Below are 24,477 nucleotides of genomic sequence, written 5' to 3' on the forward strand. Positions count from 1 at the left end.
AGAGGGGGAAACTGGAAAAGGAGATATCATGTAACACATAAATAAAGAAAATGTCTAAGAAAAAAAGAAAAAAAAAGTTTGGGCCTCTAAGGCAAAATTAGGGAGAGGCTTCCTCCATCAAACTCTTAGGATAATGCCTAGAAGCATGTTTTTCTCCAGCAAACAGTAATCTTTGGTGCCGCTGGTTAGTATCAGAAGGAAGTAGGCTCCTGATTTAACACAATGCCGTGTGCTTTAAATCCAGGGACCCTTAAAATTAGACTTTGACAAAGGCTGCCGGCCCAGGATTCACCTTAATGGAGACCAAGAGTGTATACATCTTCCATGGGTGCCCCAAGAGATAAATAAAAGTCAGAAGGTGGGGACTGAGGCTTCATTAAAATTACTACTGGTTTCTTTTGCTAGTAGCTCGCATGTTTAAAAACAATGTTTATGTATAGTTATTTTCTGTCTCCTTGCCTAGTTTGTAGTTTACGTACTGATAAAGTTTTAAAGTATATTAAGAAAAAAATTGTTTTTAAAACCAAACAAGTGCCAAGGGGAAAGTCTCCTGAACTGGGGATGCTCAGGCAAGCTTGGGCAAACGGCTGGAGCTGCCTAGCAGGGACAACGCTGCGGGGCAGAGAGCGAGGCGCGTCGTCTAATGTCGCTGGACCTGAGGGAGGGGACACAGGGTGAACCCCAAAGCCACAGCCTCTGAGGGCGTCCGGAGAACGCTCGGGGGAAACCAGGTACGGGTCCGGGTCGAGCACGGAAGGCGCGGGGCAGAGCCTGCCCAGAGACTTCCAGGAGAGCGCGGGTGGGGGCTGGGGGTCCCGGCACCGGAAGGTCTTACATCAGCCAGCCCACGTGCGACCCGAGGGCCGGGAGGCGCGCGCGGCCCGGGAGGCGGCGCCGCAGTCCGGGCTGAGCTTAAGGCGGGTCCCGCCCCGCCCTCCGTGCCCGTGCGCCCGCCCGCCTGCCTCCCTGCCTGCCTGCCTCCCCAGTCCGCGCTGCAGCCCGGGCTCCCGAGCCGAGCGGCGCCGCGCAGGGCCGAGTGGAGCCGAGCAGCCGCCGCCGCGTCGCGTCGCCCGTTTAAGCGCAGTGCGGGGCCTTGGCCGGGGGCGGCGGTAGTGAGGCCAGAGCCGCGCTCCAGCCCCCTTTTCCCTCCATGGTTTCTCTCCGCTCCCGCGAGTAACTTGGCTCCGGGGGCTCCGCTCGCCCGCACGCCCGCACGCCGCCCGGGACCACGCCGCCTCCTCCAGCCGCCTCCCTCCGACGGCCCTCGCCGCGCAGGCCGGGTCGCCTCTCCCCCCTCCGCCCCCGCCGCGGAAAGTTAAGTTTGGAGAGGGGGGACGAGGGGAACATGGACATGAAGAGGAGGATCCACCTGGAGCTGAGGAACCGGACCCCGGCAGCTGTAAGCGGAACCCCCACCCTCGGGCGCCCGCGCCCCCCGATGACTTGCAAGTAATGGTGGCCACCTGCGGGCCACCGGGCTCCGGCCGCGGCGCGGGGAAGGCGCTGCTCGCAGCTCGGACGGGGACAGGGACGGGGAAGGCGGGCGGAAGGCGCGGAGGGGGGAGCGAGCGCGCGGGCATTAACTCTTTGGCGCCCGCGGGCCCCCGCGGCCACGGGGAGGACGGCGGGTGGGAAAGCAAACTTTGAGCCGCTCGCCCGCCCGGTCCTCTTCCCGGAGGGGAGCGCTCGTGCGTGTGGCCGGCGGCGAGGGCGGGCGCGGGGGTTGTGTAACGCTGGGAGCCATGTTTGCAGCCTCCCGGGATGCGCGGCCGGGCGGAGGCCCCGGCCTGCCTGCTTGCCGACGAGCCGCGCCGCCAGGCCCGCCGCGGGGCCCGGCCGGGCTCCGTGCGCCCCCGCGGCCGGCGGGGCCTCGCGGGCTGCCTCCCTGAGAAGGGGGTTCGGGTCCCTGAGGGGCGCAGAGCCCCCCTCGGGCGCGGCCCGGCGCGGAACGGGGGAGGGGCGGGCCTGGCGGCGGAGGTGGCGCAACCGCCGCCCCTCCCGAGGCCAAGTTTGAAAAAAGGATGCGCTTCCCGCCATTTTTCAAGCCTAAAAAAATACAACTTCGCCCCTCCTTGGCCCGGCTCGCCTTCGCCCGCGGCCTTGCCCACGCGGGCTTCCCGGGTCTGCCGGGCACCGTCACCGCGGTGGCTTCGCCCTCCCCCGCGCCGCCGCCCGCGGCCTTGCCCGAGAGGGAGGCCGGCCCCTCGGTGTGGGCGGCCGGCGGCTCCGCGCGCCAGCCGGGGCGCGCCACAGCGCCATGTTGGCGGGCGCCGTCTTCCTCCGCCGGGTGAGCCGGCCGCCCTCGCGCTGCCTGTCGGTCCCCGGGCTGCCCCCGCCCCGCGGGCTCGGCTCGGCGCGCACTGCGAGCGCGGCACTCAGCCACCGCCGCCGCCGCCTCGTTCCCTCGCGGGCGCCCTCCCCCTTCTTAAAAGGGCAACGGTGGCCGACGCGGGGCCGGGGCGGCCTGGGCCCCGCACGTGCTCCACGCGGCCTCTGCGGCCGACCGTGCGCAGGCCGCGGGCCCGACGCCGCCCTCGTGCTCCGCGGCGCCTGTGGGCCTGACCCTGGGCCGGCGATGTCGCGCGGGACGGGCGGCCCGCGGCCTGGGCCGGCGCACGCGGGGGACTGTGGCTAACAAGTTGGGAACTTGTGGAGATGGCCTGGCGTGCCCGAGGCTTTGTGTCCCTGCCACAGGCCTTGAGGTCGGCCCCGCCGAAGTGTGGGGCGGTCCCTGAGGACTGATTGGGTGGTGTCCCTGTTCCCGGGGCCCTGAGCATTTCACCGGCACGTGTCCCTTCCATCCCTCAGTCAGACATTTTGTGCCCACCACGTGTTGGGAAATTGAGTTGTTAAAACCATCTTCGTCCTTTAACTTGGAAAGGCGAGTTAACGCCTTGAGCTTTTCACTCCAGTCAGCCAAAAGAATCAATAGAGTGTGAAGTAACTAAATTTAGGGAAAATACCTATTTTCATTTTAACCCCCCTTGACCAAGTCAGGCCAGAGCTCTGGAATTAGAAGTGAATTAGGGACTACACTTTTAAAGTGCCCACAAGCAACAAGTGGTTGATGGATTAAGCGTTGGACACCCTTGGTCTCTTGAATCCCTGATTGATTGCATTTTCAGCTTATGGTGTGTCAGAGCCTGACAAACCTTCGTGAACTCGGATCCCCTGCCCTCCTGGGCCCCAGACTGGGGGTGGGGGGCACGCTACCTCCTTTTTGTACCTTAGCAGGTTAGAGGGACCCTGGGTAAGTGTCTTTTAGAGATAGCCACCAAGATTATGAGTGTGTGGAGGGCAGGCTATTTAGAGGGAGCCAGGTCATTAGTAGATGCTTATTTAGAAAAACTTTGACCTAAAACTGAAGGAATTGAAGGGAAAATTGCTACAGGTTTATTTTGTCTTTTTCTTTTCTTTCCTCCTTTTTTTTTTTTTTTTTTTTGAGACAGGGTCTTTCAAGCAGTACGCAGTCTCTGCTGACTCTAACTTGCCATCCCTCTGTCTTAGCTTCCTGAGTACTGGCACCATCACACTCCACAATTTGGGGGTAGGGGGAGTCTTGTGTTTTGCATGCAGTGTCTTAGGCAAATGAGAAGTTCCAACCAAGATGGTGCCTTTTAAATGAACTCATCCCTCTTTGAGTGTGCTCTGATCCAGTACTCAGGAGGCAGAGGCAGGCAGATCTCAGTCAGTGAGGCCAGCCAGTTCCTGCAGTACCTCTTTGCCTCAAAAACAGCGCTCAGCTCTTTGTATGCTGTATGTTCTAGAACACACTGCACAAACCTGTGGTGCTTATTGATAAGTTGACCTGGGGCCCACAGACTTGTGGGGGTGCTGGAAAGATCTCAGTCTCCAGCTGAATGTACTGTTCAAATTGACTGAGATAGAAGTCAGATGTAAGAGAGTGGAGGTTTGCTATTTAAATACACATTGGTGCCTAAAAACTAAGTGGGTTGTGTGTGCTCTGGTGTTCCTCTAAGTCCTGAACACATCCCTCTTTCCTCCTAAGTACATAGGCCCAAGGTGACAAGCTCAGGTTCACGTGGTGCACCTGTTGAACATGGGGTGCTCTTGCAGCAGTGTGTTTTCACACTGGGAGAAATGGCATAAAATGACATTGCACTAAAAAAAAAAAAACAAGAGGAAATGCCATTTGAAAGATTTTATGGGCAAGAAATAGGGTTTGGGGATGCTGGAGATTGAACCAAGGGCATATGTTCTATCAATAACCTTCCAGTCTTAACCTCTAGTAACTTTTATTTTATGGAGAGTACCATGCACTGGATGGGGATGTCTCAGGAGTAAGCCTGACTCAGTATTATATGAGGCCATTGGTTCATCCCCCAGATTGCCACCCTCCAAAATAGGAATGAAGTGTGTATATTAAAAGTTTTCAGCTGGTCAGTGGTGGCGCACACCGTTAATCCCAGCATTTGGGAGGCAGAGACAGGCTGATTTCTGAGTTGTAGGCCAGCCTGGTCTTCAGAGTGAGTTCCAGGACAGCCAGGGCTATACAGGGAAACCCTGTCTTGGGAAAGGGGAAAAAAAAGATTTTCAGGGGTTGGGGATTAGCTTAGTAATAGAGCCTTAGTAAGCTTGAGGCCCTGGGTTCAGTCAGCTCCAGGGACACCTAGGGGATTTCACTGAGAATAATAAATTGGACATACAATATGCCACAAAAATTGCCAGCACACGGAGTGCTGCTCTCTGTGCCCTTTCCACCCTGCAGCCACTGACCGCTAGCCTTCAAGATAGCAGTTAACAGGTTTCAGTCAGTTAGGAAACCAAGTACATTCTTGTGGGAATGTTTTGTTTTGTTTTGTTTTTAAATCTGCCCCTCCCCACCCTCCTGTGAAACCTTGATATGCTTTGTGCTTACACTGCTCATTAGTCTGTCTTTCCACCCAGTTCAGTGGGGGAAACAGACCTCCTTAGCTGTCTTCTTTTTTTCTCCTGTTGTGGCCCCCACCCCAACTTTTGACATCTGTTGTTTAGTGTGATATAATTCTGAGCTCGATGGGATATTCTAATTGGTTGCATAGCAACTAATTGGGGTTTTCTTTTGTACAATAATACATCTTTAAAGAAAAGTAGATGGAGACAAGCAAAAAAAGGTTGATAAAGATGCACAGCATAAGCTTAACCTTATGTCTGCATCTTGGTATTTACCTACAAAATTGCTTAATTTCTTACTTTTACTTGGACCATGTTATAAATGTGAGCTAGCTGGTTGCTTTAGAGAAGAGCGCCAGTGACTGCCTTTATCTGTTACTTAATATTTCATATCGAATTGCTTTCAGATTGTTCTTTTTATCCACCCTTAGGGCACAGGCATTTTCCTCTTCTGGGGTGGAGTACCTTCTCAACTTTTCTGTCTCCCAAACACATTGAAGGACTGCTACTATATGAGCCTAATGTGCTTATTGGTTGGTTTTGTTGTTTGTTTTTTTGTTTGTTTGTTTTTGGGTTTTTTTTTATTTTTGTTTTTTTTGTTTGTTTGTTTTTGGGTTTTTTTTTTTTTTTTTTTTTTTTTTTTTTTTTTTTGGTTTTCCGACAGGGTTTCTCTGTAGCCCTGGCTGTCCTGGAACTCACTCTGTAGACCAGGCTGGCCTCAAACTCAGAAATCCACCTGCCTCTGTCTCCCAGGTGCTGGGATTAAAGGTATGCACCACCACTGTCCGGAGTGCTTATTGTTATTTATCTTTGGGTTTTAACTCTTTAATTGCATGTGTGTATGTGTAAGTCAAGACAATTTGTGGGGGTTAGGTCTCTCCTGTTGTAGGTCTCAGATAGTTAGGCTTGGCAGCAAACATTTCTACTGCTATGCCCTGTTGTCCTAGAAATTGCTGTATATACCAGCCTGTCCTTAAACTCAAATTCACCTGCTTCTGCCACCATCCCTGACGTAATCTCATTTTGTAGCTGGAGATTACCTTTAGCTTCCCATATTCCTTTCCATTCCAAATTCTGAGGTAAGAGGTCAGCGTTACCCGGGGGTCTTAGCACATTAAGCAAGCACTCTACCAACTGAGCTCCTTTGCCAGCCCCTTTTTTGTTTTGTTTTTCGAGACCGGGTATCTTTTCTTCCTTTAGTTAGCCCTGGCTGTCCTGGAAATTGCTCTGCTAACTAGAGATCCTCTTGGCTCTGCATCTTAAATACTAGGGTTAAAGATGTATGCCATCATAACTGGCTAGCCTTGTCATTTTACTGTGGCTTTGGAATTGAACCCATGGCTCCCAGCATGCTGGGTCAGCAAGCCACTCATCTCTACCCCCTTGCCCTTGAATTTTTCATTTTTGAAATTAAGAAATGATGTGTGCCCCACTAAGTTATTAGGGTCAGAGGACAACTGAGGGAATCTTGATCTCTTCTGTGTGAGTCTGTATTTTGGGATATTTAGTATAGGGCAGTTTCTTTCATAAAATAGGTTTATTTAGTACACTGCAGAAACATGCAGGCATGGCAGTAACAAAACACTGCTTACTTAGTACTTTTCTAATTAAAAGGATTGGAAATTAGCCTTTTGTGTGTGGCATAGTGCTGTAATTCCAGCACTAGGTAGAAGGGTTGCCATGTGAAGCTAGTGTTGTAGACAGAGGGTGGTGATGGACTTTGGAAATTTCAAAGCCAATCTCCAGTGACACACTTCCTCCAATAAGGGCCCACCTATTAATCCTCAAGTAGTGGTCACTGGTGACAAAGCATTCAAATATGTGAGCCTATGGGAGTCTTTATACTTAAACCACAACGACTCAAAATGATATTTTTCTATGCCTTTCCCTAGAACAAGTATGTAATTGGGAAAGATTGCCAACTCTGACCATAGGTAAAATTGGCTATTTCCCAGTGAAGGGAATGAAGAGAGAAAGGAATGGACTAAGAAAGGGTTGGAGTAGAAGAAAGACTTAGTGGAAAAGTGCTGATTATTTGACATTACTCATAACTAGAAAACCCAGTGTAAGAGTTAAAGGAAAGCTGGTAGGGCACACCTTTAATCCCAGCACTAGGAAGGGCAATGGCCGGTGGGTCTCTGAGTTCCAGGTCAGCTGGGGCTGCACAGCGAGACTCTGTCCTAAAAATAAAATAATAGTTACAAAGCAAATGTTCTATATCCCAGGCAGGCACCAGTCTCTAGCTGAGGATGTCCCTGAACTCAAATCTGCTGCCTTCACATTAGCATTACAAGCCTGAGGCACTGTACCGCTTGGTTTTAGTTCTTGAACATTTACTTTATTCACATTTGAGAAAAAAAGCAAGTTCCATTGGAGAATGACCGATGAGAGTAAATTTGCTTGTCTTAAAACAGGTTACCTTGCTATATCTTGGGCTTCAGAGCTCTCTAGTTTGCATACACAGATGTACAGATTGGGGGACAACTTTCCCTTTATTTTTATTTGTGTATGTCTGCATGCCTGCCATATGTATTAAGGTGCCTGCAGAGGCCAAAAGAGGAAGTCAGACGACCCCCCACACCCCACCCCCCCGGAGCTGGAATTACAGGCAATTGTAAGCTACTTGATGGGGGTACTGGGGCTGAACTCAGAGGAGCTTTTAAACTTGAAGCCATCTCTCCAGGCATACAGTTTTTGTTTTCTTCAAGACTGTCTTATGAACTGAGGCTTACCTAGAACAACTGTGACATCAAGGTTGATCTCAAACTTAATTACTGCCATGCCTTAATTAATGCCTCTTCTGAGGTGATCTGGTACCTGTGGCTCTACTGCCTCAGCTTCCTGAGAAACTGGCCTTTACCACCAGCTCAAGCTTTGTTGAGAGAGCTTTACCAACTTGAAGGCAGCTAGCCAGTGGCACTTAAGACCTTTCTCTGAGTACAGTTCTAAGGCTTGGCCTGATCTGGCCAACTGATTCGTCTGGACATTTCTGGAAGTCGGGGACCTGTCTTGTCTTAGGGTTTTATTGCTGGGAGGAGATACCATGACCACAGCATCTCTTATGAAGGAAAGACTTAAAAGGGTCTGGCTTACAATACAGAGGTTTAGTCTATTATTGATATTCATAGCTAGAAACATGGGTGGCATGCAGGCAGACTTGGTGCTGGAGAATGAGCTGAGGGTTGATTTGTAGGCAGTGGGTAGTGACTGAGACACTGGCCATGGCCAGGCTTGAGCATCTGAGCCCTCAACCACCTCTTCCCTCTCCCAACCCCAATGACACTGTCTTCCAACAAGACTACACCTATTCTAACGAGGCTTCTCCTAATTAATAATACTGCTACTCCCTTGGGCCAAGCATCCAAAGACAGGAATTTATGGGAGGCATTCCTATTCAAACTAGCACAGTGAATTTTTCCTGAACTTCTTCATTTTGGAACATAGCCCACACCAGTGCTCATCAAGGGTGGGGTGAGTTGCACCTTCACCAAGAAGTTCAGTGTCATTCCAACTCATTTCTGTTCTAAATTTTAAAAAATTGATTGTATGTGTATGATGTACAAGGGTCATGCTTGTGCCACAGAGTATATGTCAGGTCAGTTGTTATGGCCAGTTCTCTGCTAAATTTTATGTAAGTGATGGAGATCAAACTCACAGCACAGTAGCGCTTTCCCACAGAACAATTTTATAGGTTCTTTGCCATGATAAAGGCTTATTGAAGTACTGTTTTACCTCACAAGTGAGATATCACATGCTTGGCTGTGTCCCAGGTCATCTTATATATTTTGAAAGGTTTACTTTGTAGTTGAGGCTGACCTAGTACTGACTGTCCACTCAACTCACCAGCTCACACTCACCTTCAGCTTTCAGTCCTCTGCCTCAGCCACCCAAGTGCTGGGATTACAGGTGTCTCGTCACCATGCCCACCTTGTTCCTGGTGTTTAAAATGAAGTTCTTAGCTAGGCAGTGGTGGTGCATGCCTTCACTTCCAGCACTTGGGAGGCAGAGGCAGGCAGGTCTCCTGAGTTCCAGGATAGCCAGGCCTACACAGAGAAACCCTGTCTTGGGGGGAGTGTTTTTAGCTTTGGGCACCTTGCCCATCTTTTTTAATTGCCCCAGTTGCATCCTTGATGCTTTTTCTAGGAATACCAGGTTCCTGCCACTTCCTCTTCCTTGATGACTCACAGATACAGGCCTGAATTTAGACCACCATTGAAACTTGGGTCTGTGTCTCCAGCTGTGCGTGTGTGCGTGCTTGCGTGCGTGCGTCTCCTGTGGTATTATTTCACCTCAAAATGCTGTTCTTTATTTTTTTGTAGGTTCTCTTTTCTCTAAACCAAAACCTAAAACCTCTTTCAATGTCCATATCCAGGGCTAGATTCAGGCTTGCATGTTTTTAGCCACTTGTTTGGGCCCTTTCTCCAGTTTCCTCTTCATAATCTCCATTTTGCTATTTGTCTTAGCAAATGCATTTTAGCCCATGTTTGAGTGTCTTGTGTTGCTTGCCTTGATACGGTTTCTTTGTATAGCATCAGTGTTGGCTTTAAATTTAGAACGTGCCTGAATCTGCCCAGTGATAGAGCTGCCATAGTATTTTGTCCCCCTTCCATCTCCAATAGAAGTTGCTTATTACTCCTCACAGTAGTTAAACTGGAATCTTTAGCAATTGAAAGAAGTATCAAGGGTAAAATTTTTATCCCAATATGGGAGGCAGTGTGGTATACTCTTTAATTCCTCCCCACTTGTTTTGGACATATTAGTGTCATATCTTATGACATTTTAATTTTATTGTTACACAAGAAATGAAAATCATCTTAGCGGGGCACAGTGGGGTGTGTCTGCAATACCAGCACTCAGAAGGCAGAGGCAGTTGGATCTCTTGAGTCAAGAGAAGACAGATGTCTACATCTCAAAATTCTAGGTCAGTCAGAGTTACATAGTAAAACCTTTTTAAAACAAAACAGATCTGAAACTGGAGAGTGTGCAGGTGTAAAAATCTTTAGCAGGATTTGTGACTTTTTCTTTTGAAAATGGCAACGAAAAACCAGGCATGATGGTGCATGCCTTTAATCCCAGCACTTAAGAGGCAGAGAAAGGCAGGAAGTCTGTGAGTTCGGGGGCAGCCTTGTCCACATAGTTCAGGAAACCCAGGGCTTTGGAGAGAGACCCTGTCTCAAAAAAAAAACCAAGACAAAAATGGCAGGAGACTTTATTGAAAATCCAAGTGATGGTAGTAAGATTACTTACCCTGCTTTTCAAGCAGCAGCTCCTTGTTCAAGTGCTCAAGTGTTCATCTTCTCTGTGGCCATGCCCTTCCTGGGCTTAGAGAGAAAGAAAGCCTGAAAGGGTTTCTTCACTCTGCACCTGAACTTAGACAAAGCTCCTTCAAGGCACAGCTACGGAAAGAAAGGGACATAGGTTCACTTACACTCTGAGATCTATGGTGCCTTTGGCTCGTAGTGGGATTTGGAGTATATGTCTGCCATCACAGACCCCTGCCCCAGTTTACATGAACTATCAGTGATCTTTGGGTATTGATACTGTATTGCGACTACAAGACTAATCATGCTTTCTATATTGGTAGCTGATCCTACTCTTACATAAATGCTATTCTTGCATTTGGAAGTTTCACAGGATTGTATTTAAGAGTTTTTGTTGTTGTTTCCTGTTACAGTTTTTCAAGCTTATTCCTGTTTTTGTTTGTATCCACAGGTTCGAGAACTTGTCTTGGACAATTGCAAAGCAAAAGATGGAAAAATTGAGGGGTTAACAGATGAATTTGTGAACTTAGAGTTCCTCAGTTTAATAAGTGTAGGCTTGTTTTCAGTTTCAGACCTCCCAAAGCTACCTAAATTGAAAAAGGTAAGTGTTCTGTAATTTTTTTTTAAGAGAAGCATTGAGAAGGAGAAATGTGTGGGTTTTGTCTGTGTGGTGTAAGCACATGTATTTTAGTGGTCCATGATACTGAGATTTGGGGGACTACCTTCCTAAGGTGGCTCAGCTTCATTTTCATCACTAGTGATTACACTTGACCTGCAGTGTTGCAACAGTGCTTTGGAAATAATGCCTTATTTTGAGAGATAGTTACTTTATAAATTGGTTAATTGTCAAAAGTTTCATTTTATTAACTACATTTTGTGCTTGGACTCTGGTTCAGGAGACACGAGCTCTCACTTTCTGTGCTTTAATTTGTATGCTGATGAAAAGGAAGGTGAAGGCTGTCTGACTGTGGGGTATGCATGTGGTACCCTCCAGTGGTATCAGATATGGGGGTGAAGTTACAGGCAGATTGCAGCTGCCCCCATGGGGAGTGAAAATCAAACCCATTTTCTACAAGGACAGCAAGTGCTCGACTGCTGGGCCATCTCTAGACCTGTCATGAAATTGTTAATAACTAGTTTGAAATGTGTTGTGATTGACTAGAAAGTGCTGTGTAAGAAAGCCTGCTACAGGCTAGATCTGGTGATATCTGCCTGCAATCCAGCTCTTAGGCAGAAACATGTGAAGGACTGTGGGATCCCTCTAGACAGAGCTACTGCCTCCTATGTCTGTGCATCACCCAGCCACCACCCCCAAAGGGGGAAAAAAAAACTGCTCTTGTGCACTGATAGGTATAGCCATAGGCCCAGCAAGGAATAGCAATTGTCCTAAAGCCACCCACAGAACTCTGGGTAATGTTAGGGTCAAATAAGAAGCCTTTTCATTGTGGCAAAGGAGGTGTAGCTCTTGATATTTCACAGTTCTTAACTCTATGGGTGCCAGACACACATGGTACATAGACATCCTGCAGACAAAACTCATACACATAAAAATGTAAGAAATTATATGTATGGGTCATCAGTGACACTGCAAAGATTTATAGGGGTCATCCAGGACCCATAGAAAGATTTTTAGCATCTGTTTTATGTACATCTGATCATAAGTTGGTGTTTTTTCTTACTGTCCTGATAAATCAACAGTTGTTCATTTGGGCACAGTTGTCATCTCTCCCAGTGGGGAGGTTTGATGGAGGCAGTGACACACCTGGCATGGTGGATGGAGTGACAGCAGTGTGTGCACTTAGAAGAGAACACTAGTAATGTCATAAATAGACTCTTCTGTTTTGGTTCACCCTGGCCTCCAGTCCATGAGATTGGGCCGCATATGTTCAGAGTGGTCTTCCTTCCCTCAGTTAGCCCTTAGCCCCATCTGGAAACACTTGTATACAGCAGTGTATCCCTAGCTAATTCCAAATACATCAAGTTCACAATGAGATTAAGCACCACGGTAGCTGTATTGAATCTTTGTCAAATGTTAGATTCTTTGAGACAAGGTCTCACTGTGGGACTAGGCTGCACTGGAACAGTCCTGCTTCAGCCTCCCAAATCTTGAGGGTGCAAGCTTGCGCCACCATAGTGGGCTTTTTCTGAAAAATTTAAACACTCACCACTCAGGGCTGATGAGAAGGCCATCCTAATTTAAAGGCAGGTTGGATGTTCTCAGCTGGTAAGGATGCTATGTTCTTCCCACCTCAGTACATAAGAAACAAGTACTAAAACTTTTTATTATAAATGGTTTTAAAGTTCTATGCCAGCTAGTAAAGGCTTTGGTGTATTGCCTTATTGTCTTTCATGTAGAAAGATGTGATGTTCTAGCTACATGGTCTAAACACAGGAAGATGGTTTCTGCCATTATGGTTCCTAAAAAATCATGAGATCCGATGCTTGGATCTTTATTAATTATAGACAAACAGGGTTTTTTGTTTGTTTGCTTTCTTTTTAAGATTTACTTGGTGGGTGGGGTAAAACCACAGCGTTCATGGTTGTCAGAGAACAACTTGGGATTCCATTCTCCTCCTGGAGACTGGTTGCCAGGCTTGTAGTGTGCCTTTATTTATAGAACCATTTCTCATCTGCCTTCCTAGGCTAGCATTCTAAAACCATGGCCATTGCTTCTGTATCAGTATTTTCTAACATGCTAAAGACTTTATTCATGCAGCAGTGCTGTTTGTTTAGTTTCCCTATTGGATGTTTTCTTTGCTTTTTTGGGTGTTTTGATTTGTGTGTTGGATTGAACTTACAGGCAGATGAATCTAGATAAGCACTCTACCACTGAGCCACATTCCCAGCTCTTTTGTACCCTTTTAAACTTTGAGACAAGGTCTCTCTAAGTTGTATAGGATGGCATGCTACCTTAGGCTCTTGGGTTGGTTGTCCCAAGCCTCTGTCACCATGCCAGCCATGTGAAGTTCCCACCTTTAGCACACTAGGCATGTATGTAGTATAGTGAATAGAGCCAGGGCTCTTTAAGTGTGTGCGGTCAACACAGACTCTCTACAAGGCTTTGGTCATGGACCTGTCAGCCTGTAAAATGTGAGGATGATCCTCCCAACTTAGTTTGTTGTAAGAGCAAGTGAGGTAAATGGGCTCTGAAAATCAATAGACACTCAAGCTCTTCACGACGCTGGCTGCCTTTATCTTGACACAGGTATAACAAATTGGAACACCTGTATGGTCTAAGGGTGGTTTTGCTTGTTTAACATACATGTATTGGGGGTAGGGGACTTGGAAGCCAGAAGAGGACATTGGATCCTCTGGATTGTGAGTGATCCAACATGGATGCTTGGAACTGAACTGAACTCTGCCTTCTGGAAGAAGAACACCCGATGTAGACAACTGAGTCCCATGGCCTGAGTGTTCAGCTGCAAAAGGAAGAGTTTGACCTACATAGCTTCCACTTTCTTATACTCTGAGACACTGACAATTTTTGATGAGGGCTCATACTTTGTGAGCATACCATTGCATGTATGACTTCACTGCAGCTGAGAAACTAAAGTAGCTTACTGTGAAAGCTAGTACCAGCTTAACAGAAGAAGCAGCCTCTGGAGAGCAGGATTTAGACTCTGGGGTCTTGCACACCGGATCCAGTGCCCTCTTCTGGCCTCCACAGGCACTACATGCCTGTGTGGTGTGTATACACTCGGCACACATAACACAAATTAAAAAAAAAATTCCCATCTTCTGGCATATCTGCCTAATGTTTTTGGAATACATAAACTACGTAATTTGGGTTTAATCAAATAAAATAATGTTTATAACCTGATAGAAACAGGTTTCTGGGAGAGGGGGTCTATCCATGCTGCATGTGTAGAAATCAGAGAACCACCTAGAGGAGTCTCAGGTCTCTACCAGGTGGGTGCAGGGTTGAACTTGATCTGTCAGTTTTGGCAGCGAGACTTGGCGAGAAGTCACTTCACCAGCTCTCATTTTGCTGCTACTGTTTCGTCTTTGTTAGATTTGCTCTTACCTCAATTCAGTAGTGATTCTCTGTTTGTCCATGTTTCCGTTAGCTTGAGCTCAGTGAAAATAGAATCTTCGGAGGTCTGGACAGACTAGCAGAAGAACTTCCAAGCCTCACACATCTGAACCTAAGTGGAAATAACCTGAAAGATATCAGCACCTTGGAGCCGTTGGTGAGTGGTTGGGAGTGTAGAGTGGGTTGTTGTCATCTCATTGTCATATTTCTAGTGGGAGAAGTGATTGAGAAGAATAGTTAGCTGGAAGAGTGCTGCCCTTCTACTCCTCATAGGGTGGCTTTACAGTCTCTTGCTCTCCTGACTGGAGAATTAAACACATGGTTATCTTGGCTTTAAGCATGCCTGCTAATTTTCCCTGTTAGACTGGCCGGGCTGTTCTGTACTGTAACAGAACAGTTGGCCTTGGGTTACATTTCAGAGCTGGAGATAGGACAGTTTGGAGCACACGGGTCTTGTGGTTGGTGATCTTAAGACTTTCCCTACATCACTATTTTGGGTAGAAACACCTTCCTCAGTCTTATTGTAGGTAAATTAAAGAGACCAAATTTTAAGTGGTTGTAAGTGGTGGTGTATGGCCTTCAGCAAACTGAACAGAGAGGACTTTATTCCTTACCATACTTAAGTGCTTAGAGGACTGTCAAGAAGTAAATTATTTTGTAAATTGGGGAACTGTTGCAATGAGAGAGAGAGAGCTCAGCATGTGGAAGTTCTGGAGGCACGGTTAATGGCAGAGAAAGGCAGACCAACAGGCAGGACTTGTGTGTACTAGATAGACAGCTGGTGGTGTAAAGTGTGAAAATACAGGGCTTTACCTCACTTCGGAATGCTCTGTTGGGGCTGTGGGTTTGGCTCAGCTAGCAGAATGCTTGCTCAGAGTGCATAAAGCCCTGGGTTCCATAAATCACATTGCCACGTGTCTAATCCCCAGAGGATCAAAAGTTGAAGGTAGCAAGTTTGACACTAGCCTTGGCCTAGATTATACAACCCTGTCAAGCAAAACAAAACACAAAAAAGCCAAACTACTGCTCTGTTGACACTCAGGAGGAAGACCCCGTTAGATTGTGGTTTCTTTCAGGGCCGATGTCCAGGTAGAATTAAGTGGTCTCCTTGTCCCCTTCAACAATTGAAAATGTTGAAGCACTTTATAATCTTCTTGCTGGGTTCCTTTATCTATGCATATCTTTGTGTTTGAGCCTCCATTTGCTGTAGACGATGAACCTCACCTCTGCTCTGCAGATCTTTTTCTGCTCTACACCAGGACTTGCTTACTCTCCCTCAGCTTTACTAGTTTTATTTTTTCTGTGTAGAGCAGCCTGTTTCCAAGTTAAAGATGTATGCATTGCAATCTGCTCTATACAGGGAGATGTAATATTTGTTCATTGTAGACTTGTAGCCCAGAGAATAGAGAATGGCTGTCCTATTTAGAAAGGAAACTTGAGTTTAGAGAGCTTAAATAATTGTTTGGAATTAATATCAGGATCAGTTCAAATTCACTTAATTTTCTGTTGCCTTTGGGATATGTTTGTACATGTAAATTGACTCCATATCTAAGTTCCAGTAAAATGGGATTCCCATAGGAATAATCATACACTCTCTCTGGTCTGTGCCAAAGCCTCTTCTTATTGCTTGATGGAAGTTACCTTAATTCTGGGCTACTCCAAGCTGAAGAATAGCATTCCCTACACAGGTGTGCATGTGTATAGGTGGGTGTGTTAAACAGAGGACCAGGGAGGAGCTTTCCTTGCTGGATAACCAGCTGCTCCTGGGAAGCCAGTGTCAGTGTTGCAGCACTGAAGTGAGCACAGATGAATACTGTGCAGGCGTTGTTTGCTTGAGTGTTCCTGATCTATACCCCATCAGACTAGAGTCTCAAAAGAGTGAGGAGAAGTAATTTTTGTTGTACGCTTGTACCACTGTAGTAGGTATACATACATAGTTCCTATAGTAGTTGTTGGAAAAGTCCCCACGAAGTGGATAGAAATAGTATGGTCCTTGTTTTACATTAGAAGCTAAGACTTGGGTGACACTGACACCATGTGGCAGAGCTACCATGCTCCATACACATCAGGCTGCTTAGAAAAGCCCAGTCCTGGGCAGTGATGGCGCATACCTGTAAGCTCAGCACTCAGGAGGCAGAGAATCTTTTGTGTTCAAGGTCATCCTGGTCTACAGAGCTAGTTCCAGGACTGCCAGGGATACATAGAAAAAAACCTGTCTTGTAGAAGACAAAAAGAAAAGCCTGAGCTAGATTGGTCTTCTAGTTTTCACTTGGAATAAAGAAAACCTGTAGGGATGGTGAAGGGGGAGACTCTGGGCCCAGGGTTGACTTCTGAGCAGTTTAGAGTGGGGAAACACCATCTTCATCCTCATCACCACACATCGTGAACACTGCCTTGAGCCCAGTCTTGACAGTCAATGCAATGATTGTGAATGCCTCTGCTTGCTACAGGGACATTAACGAGAGACAAAGAAGGCAGCAGTTCAAACTTCCTGGGACACCTTTTTTAAGAGACCTGGGCCATCCAAACCATCCCCCAAAGCCCTTCTAAATTCTAAGAAGGCAAGCAAAATTATTGTTAATAAAATGTTTAATGTTTATTATGGCTAGCCTATTAGTTTAGGTCAAGTTTCCAGCATGGTACAGTTGTTAAGTTTTTAGCAGTGTTTACACATTACATCGGGATCCTGTATAATCTGAATTCTGAGCCTGTTGGCCTGTAAGTTCAACTTTACTGCTTTAAAACAATTGCAGAGTACTGTAGTTATGTGGGGTTTGTTGTTGTGAACTTGTTTTTATTTTGTTTCCTACCATACTGTTTGGCATATTCAAATTATTTGATAATGGTGCTTTGTTAAGTAAGCAAACATCTAAAGTTTCCACAGCTCAGAAACCGGACAGCCTTGATGGCCCTGTACAGTAGATTAAGCAATGCCCCAGTTCATTAGGTAAACAAGTTTTAGTCAATCCACAGATGGTAGTGTATGCCATCCTGCCAGCTTCCTGAAGGTCCAAAGCAAGAGAACTGAGTCAAAGGGCAGTCTACAAAAGCTACATGGTGAGACATACACTTCAGGAGAAGGTAGAGGAGCAGGAGGATGAGGTGAGGAGCACATTTGAATAATAGGAAGCTGCCTACGTTTATATTCTGGTATGTCTTACTGGGTAATAGATCTTGAGGTGGGGTGGGGGGAGGTTCACCAGTTCCGGTTTGCCTAGGCAGCAAAGAGGATCTGTCTCCAACAGAAAGCTAGTAAACAGCCTGCACTGATTATTGGGGTGGTATTATAGCATTTTTTTTTCCTCTTTGGCAAGAAATTATACCTGAGTTTCTAAGGTCAGGGCCTGCCTAGTAGGAAACCTAATCTGAAAGTTGTCTGATAGGAAATCAGCCACCCCTAGAACTGGCAGGGCTGGGCCTGGCCTCCCTGCCTTGAGACATCAGGGACCTGGCCGTTGGAAGCACATTATGGACAGACTCTTTTATGATTGTACATTGTATGTTCAGGTGGGTATGACATCTGTCTGTAATTCTGCTGCTGGGCCCTCCCTGGTTCTATGTTCTGTAAGGGCCAACAGCCCTTTCCCTGAAAGATCAGCTAATGAAAACAGGAAGCTTTATGGGCCTAGTCTGTGTCATAGCTACTGTCATTGTAGTCTAAAAGAACTGTGTGTGATAGATGGGCAGATGAATGTCGTATGGCAGTAGAAGTTTATTTTAGCTGGGCGTGGTGATGTGTGTCTTTACTCTTAGCGTTTGAGAGGCAGAGGCAGGAGGAGTATAAAAAGAAAATCCCCCAAATTTTAGTTTATAAAAGTAGCTAATGAGCCACTTAGGCAGTATACTGGTTGCTGTCACATTCTGGAATTTTAAAAGCCAACTTTTAAAGCAGAGAATTAAGGGGTACCTTTACTCCTGAGAGCAAAGTTTTGTTGCATACTTATTCCTTCTGGGTCGTGGGAATGTGGCAGTGACTTTGCCAATGAAGTGTTACTGTTGTGTCCGTTAGAACAGCTTTTTGAGTGAGGGGTCTCATGTAGCTCACCTTGACTTTGACTTTCTAGCCTCTTACAGACTGAGGCCTACTCTACCACTTGTTGATGTTGGGAGTCAGATCTATGGCTCTATGCAAGCACTCTACCAAATGAGCTACATCCCTGCCCCCCCATATTGATGGCTTTTGTTTAATTTGGGGAGAGCACCAAACTTTATCTTAAATTCAGAACTATTAAAGGGGGGTGGTACACTCTGGGCTCATTCTAGAAGGTAGCAGGATGTGTATATATAGCAAGGCCTTTAACTTTCCTCTAGAGTCTGGTAATGTTAACATCTTCTAGAGATCTTAAAGACAAGAGGAGTGTAGCATTTCTCTGTCCCTGAAATCTAAGCTTTTGTATACCCTTCTGCCCACGCCAGCACACCTCATGCCAGGTCTCATTCCATCTTCATGGGGGGGGGTTCTGTGTACATCTCAGCTAGGTCACACTTAAACTCCTAGTGCCTCCAGGAAAAGACAGTTCTCAAGGGCAGCCAGAGCAGAAGGGGAACATGGCTTGTTAAAGAAGGCAACGCAAAACTGCAATGTTTTCCTATGAACCGGGATGACTAGGTAGCAGCTAGTCAGTGGGAAGCCTAGAGTTTTGCCTCTTGAAACTGGTTTGGTGACATGTTCCTTTTATTAAGGAATCTTTTTTTTTGGTTCTTCCTTTAGAAAAGGTTGGATTGTCTAAAAAGCCTGGATCTGTTTGGCTGTGAGGTCACTAACCGGAGTGATTACCGAGAAACTGTCTTCAGGCTCCTGCCCCAGCTGTCCTATCTGGATGGCTATGACCGAGAGGACCAGGAAGCACCTGACTCAGATGTGGAGGTGGATAGTGTAGAGGAAGCCCCGGACTCAGATGGAGAGGTGGATGGTGTGGACAAAGAGGAAGAGGATGAAGGTAGGTAGACTGGCCATCTTGTGACCTGACTTCTGCTCTCTCACAGTCCTGATTCATGCTTCTACCCAGCGTCCTTGAGTGTGAGTATGTATGAGTGGGTGTGTGTGTGTGCATGCGTGTTTATAGACTCTGGGCATTTAACCTTGAAATCTCAGAAATGAAAGGGTTTTATTAGCAGGTGGGTTTTTTTTGTATATATATTTGGTCTAATGGGTACTTAACACAAGCCACTGCCTTTATGTGCTTAAAGAGTTCATTATTTCCTTGTCTCCCTGGCTCTGCCTACTGTCCTACCAAGCTCAGTGCCTGACCTACAAGCTTCAAGATATATTCTTAGATTGTGCTTTTTTTTTTTAAATAAAAGTATGATCTCAAGTATAACATGGAATTCATGGGGAAAATGTTTTTCAGGTGTGTAGTGGCACACTTAATAATCTCAGCACTCCAGAGATGGAGTCAGGTTCACAAGTTGGGCTGCTCTTATTAATCATAATTTTTCGAACACTTAGGTATCTTTATATTTTTGAGTGAATCCCAGCAAAGTCTTAATTGAAAGCTAATCATTTTTGTTTGTTTTGATTTTTGAGACAGGGTTTCTCTGTGTAGCCCTGACTGTCCTGGAACTCACTCTGTAGACCAGGCTGGCTTCAGATGCAGAATTCCACCTGCATCTACCTCTCAGGTGCTGAGATTAAAGGCGTGCACCACCACTGCCTGGCTCCTATGCCTTTAATCTTAGCACTTTCTAGAACATACAAGATGGCAGTGGCCAAAAAAAGCAAAGGAAAAACAGGATGTTGTCTTGCTTAGGGTTTTACTGATGTGAAGAGACACCATGACCATGGCAACAGTTGTAAAGGAAAACATTTAATTAGGGCTAGCTTACAGTTCAAAGGTTTAGTCCATTAGCATGGTGGAAAACATGGTAGAAGAAGCTGAGAGAAAAAGCAACAGAAAAAGATTGAGAACCATTAAGCCTGGCTTGAACTTCTGGGACCTCAACACCTGTCCCCAGTGGCACACTCCCTGCAACAAGGCCACATCTCCCATTAGTGCCTCTCTTGTTAATAATAGTAATAATGATAATAATAATAATAATAATAATAATAATAATAATAATAATAATAATAATAATAATAATAATAATAATAATGGCCTATTCACTTCACTTTCATTCAAACCATCACAGTTTGCCACTTTTGTTTGTAGGGGCAGGAGTTAAGACAGTGTCTCAGGTAGCTTATGCCATAATACCAGGCTTCCCTTTAAAAAAAGTTTTGGGGGCCCAGCAGTGGTGGCACATACCTTTAATCTCAGCATTTGGGAGGCAGAGGTAGGTGGATTTCTGAGTTCAAGGTCAGCTTGGTCTATAGAGTGAGTTCCAGGACAGCCATGGCTGTATAGAGAAACCCTGTCTCGAAAACCAAAAAAATAAAATAAAGTGTTGGAACTTTCAGGCATGGCAGAAGTGGAAAGCCTCCTGTGTAAACTTGAGACAGAGTTCCTCAGTAAGAAGGGGGGGGGCATGTAGTGTTTGAAGCCTCTTGATTTTAGGGTGGATACTCTCTTGAAATTAAGGGCTGGTAGGAAAAGATCGGCTGTAAGTCTGTCCTGATGTTTGTGGAGGTGACCAGCTTGTTGTAGGTTGACTTTGGACTCTCTCATATTTGCAGGTAGGAAGGACCTATGGGTCATCAAAGTTATCTGTCCTTCCCTTCCTAACCTTGGCTGTCCTAGAACTCACTCTGTAAAAACAGCTGGCCTTGAACTCACTGAGATCCACCTGCCTCTGCTTCCCCCAAGTGCTGGGATTAGTTATGCTCATCCTTAGTAATTTCTTTTTGGGACTGTTTTTAGAAGGAGAGGATGAAGAGGAAGAGGAAGATGAGGATGGTGAGGAAGAGGAAGATGAGGAAGATGAGGATGAAGATGAAGATGAGGATGTAGAAGGAGAAGATGATGAAGATGAAGTCAGCGGGGAGGTGAATACAATTGGTTTTTTCCCTGTTGGTGTCAAGGCAAAGATGGGCGTGGGTTAGAAAGCAGGCAAAGGCTGATGTGGCAGCTTTTGTCTTCTTGAAATAAGGGATATGCCTAGTGAGTGCTACCTGGATTCAGCACTCATCTCTGAATTGCCTTTCACATTATCAAAGAAGGGCTGTGCTCAAAGTACTGAGAACTGGTAAGTTGTGGTTCATGGTTAAATGTACTCCTATGTTGAGAGAGCAGCTACGTTTTTTGTAAGAAAAAGAGTACATACCTATAAGCAGGGAAGATCACCACCTCAAGACCAGCCTGGGCTAAACTAGACTGTTTTCAGGACCACGTGCAAGGGTCCTGGCTGTATCTGCACCCTCTGTTGTATAAAATTTATGACTACAGCAAGGAATCTGTCCAAACCAATCCTGAAATGTAAGATGATAAAAACCTGTGTTGAATTTTCCTTTTTTTCTTTTTTAAGCCAGAGACTTGCAAGTACTCTGTTCTTGAGCTACCCACTCCTTTGAAGATTTATTTATTTTTATTTTGTTTGTATGTGCATGCATGTGTGCACATTTATATACATATACACCACATGCATGTCTAGTGGTCATTGAAGTCAGAAAAGAGCATTGGATTTCCTTGGGGCTGGAGTTCCAGGTGGTTGTGAGCCAGCAGGTAGGTGCTAGCAGACAAGCCTGCATCTTCTGGAAGAATGTGCAGGACTCCTGACTGCAGAGCCCTCTGGCACTTTGTTTTTTCTTTTTTTAGCTCATTAAAGTAGTTCAGCCAGCATTCTGTGCAGGGAAGTATGAGAGATAACAGCTCTCCCTAGTGTTTGCTAATAACTGTTTGGAGGAATATTCCTCTTTGCATTTCTATTTTTTTATGAGGAATTATTGATTGGGGGCTAGCCTTGAACCACTGATCCTCCTGTGGCCTCCGTACCCACTTGCTAGAATTACCGCTGTAAGACATGACATCTCGTTTTGTTTGTATGGGTATGGTCACATTCGTGACACAGCCTACATGGAGACAGAGGAGGCGACTTTTGTGAGTTAGTCTCTTTTGATTCTCCCCTTTCATCTCCGGCTTCCAGTGACCCGTTTTAGGTTTCCAGGAATTTGAAGCTTGTCTTAACTGGTTGAGGCATCTTACTAGTCCATGTGTTTTAGTAGAACCTAATAACGTTAGGCTATTCTCTTGTTTAGGAAGAAGAATTTGGACATGATGGAGAAGTTGATGAAGATGAAGAAGATGAGGATGAAGATGAGGATGAAGGTGGGTGTGATGCATATACTTATTTTCCTTCTCATTTAAAATGAGATGAAAGTGCCCTCAAAGTAGATTTTGGTTTGGTTTGTTTTTTTTTTTTTTTTTTTTTTTTTTTTTTTTGAGGTAGGATCTTACTGTATAGCTGGGCTTGTCTTAAACTCAGTGTTCCTGCCTTTCCTTCCAGAGTTCTGAAATTCATGAAATTTATGTTTCTGTTAGACTTCAGTCACATTGGGCATATGAAGTACCCTTGGCCACTCTGCGCTTCTGGGTACTGATGATCCAGCTCGGAGTGCAGCAGGCATAGATCACCAGGCCCATGAAGGAAACCTTCTTTATTGGGAGCACTTTGACAGGGCCCATGTCTTATGCTAAGCCTCATGGTGATATCTTGTTGATCTCTTGAAATAACGTCCTCTTTCCTGTCCTCTGTCTTTAAAGTGAAGAGATAGGATTTTTGGAGTTTTTAAGTAGCTTGCCTAAGGTTCCCTTGTGGAAAGTATGGCTTAGAAACAGGTTGGCTAAGCAGAGTTGTTGCTGTGTATTGGAAACCTTAATTCAGTAGCTGTGCCAGTTGAGGTACTTACTACCAAGACTTCTTCTGCCTCCCTGGTCCTGGTGACTTATGCATTCAGTGACGTGCACATCATAACTTTGCTAACCGAGCGGCTGCCTCGTTAGTGGTGTTAGGTGGAGCCCTTTCCATGTTCTCACACCAGTTTGTTTTTCACTGCAGAGGAGGAAGAAAGTGGAAAGGGTGAAAAGAGAAAGAGAGAGACAGATGACGAAGGAGAAGATGACTAAGACCCGAAACAACCTGCAAGAGACAGAACTGTTGAGTATTGGTTGGACTGCTCATGGATTTGGTAGCTGTTTTAAAAAGGTAGCTGTGATACAAGCCCCAGGACACCCCCACCCAAAGAGCCAAAGAATAGTTCCCGCGACATTCCGCCTTCCTCCGTTTAGCCCCTTGGTAATCCACCACCAAGCCTGGGGACTTCGCCCCAACAAAATTGTAAACGTTGTTAGGTTTTCGTGTAAGACTCTTGCTGTATCGTGACAGCTGTGATTGGTGAGTTGACCGTCCTGGCTGCCAGTTACACTGCGATTGTAACAACATTTTTACTTTCTGTACAACAAGGAAAAGCTTTGTAAATAAAATCTTAACATTTTGGGTCTGTTTTCTCATGCTTTTCTTTTTTCTTTATTATTATATTTTTAAGGCATTAGGACATTTTGTGTGATAACTGCCAAAACCGTATTTTCTAAGACTAAGCAAAATAAATGCAATACTCTTTGGTAAAGCCTAGTTGTACTCTCACATTTCTAAATAAGGCTCCTAAGTAGCTTGTGTGTGTGGTAGAGTTGGGGGTGGTCTTTGGTATATTAGTGAGGAGGAAAGGCAGGATCTTTGACCATCACTATTTGAATCCTCATTATTAGTGACCCAGAGTAAGGGAGCTACTTCTTAAAAATGGTTTGGGATCTGAAATGGTGGTAGAGCACCTGTCTGCATGAAGAAGGCCCTGAGTTAGAGCTCCAGCATCAGGAAAAGTAACGCAGTGGTTGAATAATCTGGAACCCTGGCAAACCAGTACATGTGTCATGGGGAAAACGTAACCATATGTTGAATTGAAGGGCTAAGGCCAGATGACTTGATGAGCCTCAGTATGGGTGGCCTGTGATCTTATGGACAGGAAATACTCTAGGTAAAAAAATAGACATCACACCAACAGTGGAGCATGTGTGTTAGACTGATGGCTGACCTGAGTTCATAGTTTGTTGTCAAGACAGGTGACTGAGCAGGAATTCTGACAAAGGATTGCCAACGGGCAGGCAGGTCATGTGCTCAGCTCAGTCACTCTGAAGATGGGCATGTGCTCTGTTCTTGTGGGCTTGGGGGAGGAGTGGTGTTCTGCAGTGTGTTAGGATGCTTGCTGCACAATCATGTGGGCCAGGGTTGGGGTCCTAACACCTACATAACAAGCAGGGAATCCTGCAAAAGTGCCTGTGACGCCAACCCAAGGTATTAGATGCTCTCTTCTGGCCTGTGCACACAAGCTTCCCTCCCCACCACCTCCACACATATCCTCAG

General features: G+C 46.0%; 1 protein-coding gene across 1 annotated transcript; it reads left to right on the forward strand.

Annotated features, from left to right (window-relative positions):
* The first annotated feature begins 1,129 nt into the window (after positions 1–1,129).
* Anp32b (acidic nuclear phosphoprotein 32 family member B) lies at positions 1,130–23,685 on the forward strand. The gene is made up of 6 exons (XM_031377330.1): positions 1,130–1,399; positions 10,606–10,755; positions 14,222–14,344; positions 18,899–19,127; positions 20,985–22,388; positions 23,119–23,685. Exons 1-5 carry the CDS (start codon positions 1,346–1,348, stop codon positions 21,164–21,166), a joined length of 738 nt encoding a protein of 245 aa, XP_031233190.1. The 5' UTR covers positions 1,130–1,345; the 3' UTR covers positions 21,167–22,388; positions 23,119–23,685.
* The last annotated feature ends 792 nt before the right edge of the window (positions 23,686–24,477 follow it).

Source organism: Mastomys coucha, unplaced genomic scaffold (assembly GCF_008632895.1).
Source record: "Mastomys coucha isolate ucsf_1 unplaced genomic scaffold, UCSF_Mcou_1 pScaffold18, whole genome shotgun sequence".
Taxonomy (NCBI): domain Eukaryota; kingdom Metazoa; phylum Chordata; class Mammalia; order Rodentia; family Muridae; genus Mastomys; species Mastomys coucha.

What these genes read in the sequence shown, in the direction of transcription:
- Anp32b (XM_031377330.1), top strand. Translation starts at nt 1,346, where the DNA reads ATGGACATGAAGAGGAGGATCCACCTGGAGCTGAGGAACCGGACCCCG. An exon ending in TCAGCACCTTGGAGCCGTTG is followed by an intron (nt 14,345 to 18,898) that starts GTGAGTGGTTGG and finishes TTCTTCCTTTAG; the next exon opens with AAAAGGTTGGATTGTCTAAA. An exon ending in CAAAGAGGAAGAGGATGAAG is followed by an intron (nt 19,128 to 20,984) that starts GTAGGTAGACTG and finishes GACTGTTTTTAG; the next exon opens with AAGGAGAGGATGAAGAGGAA.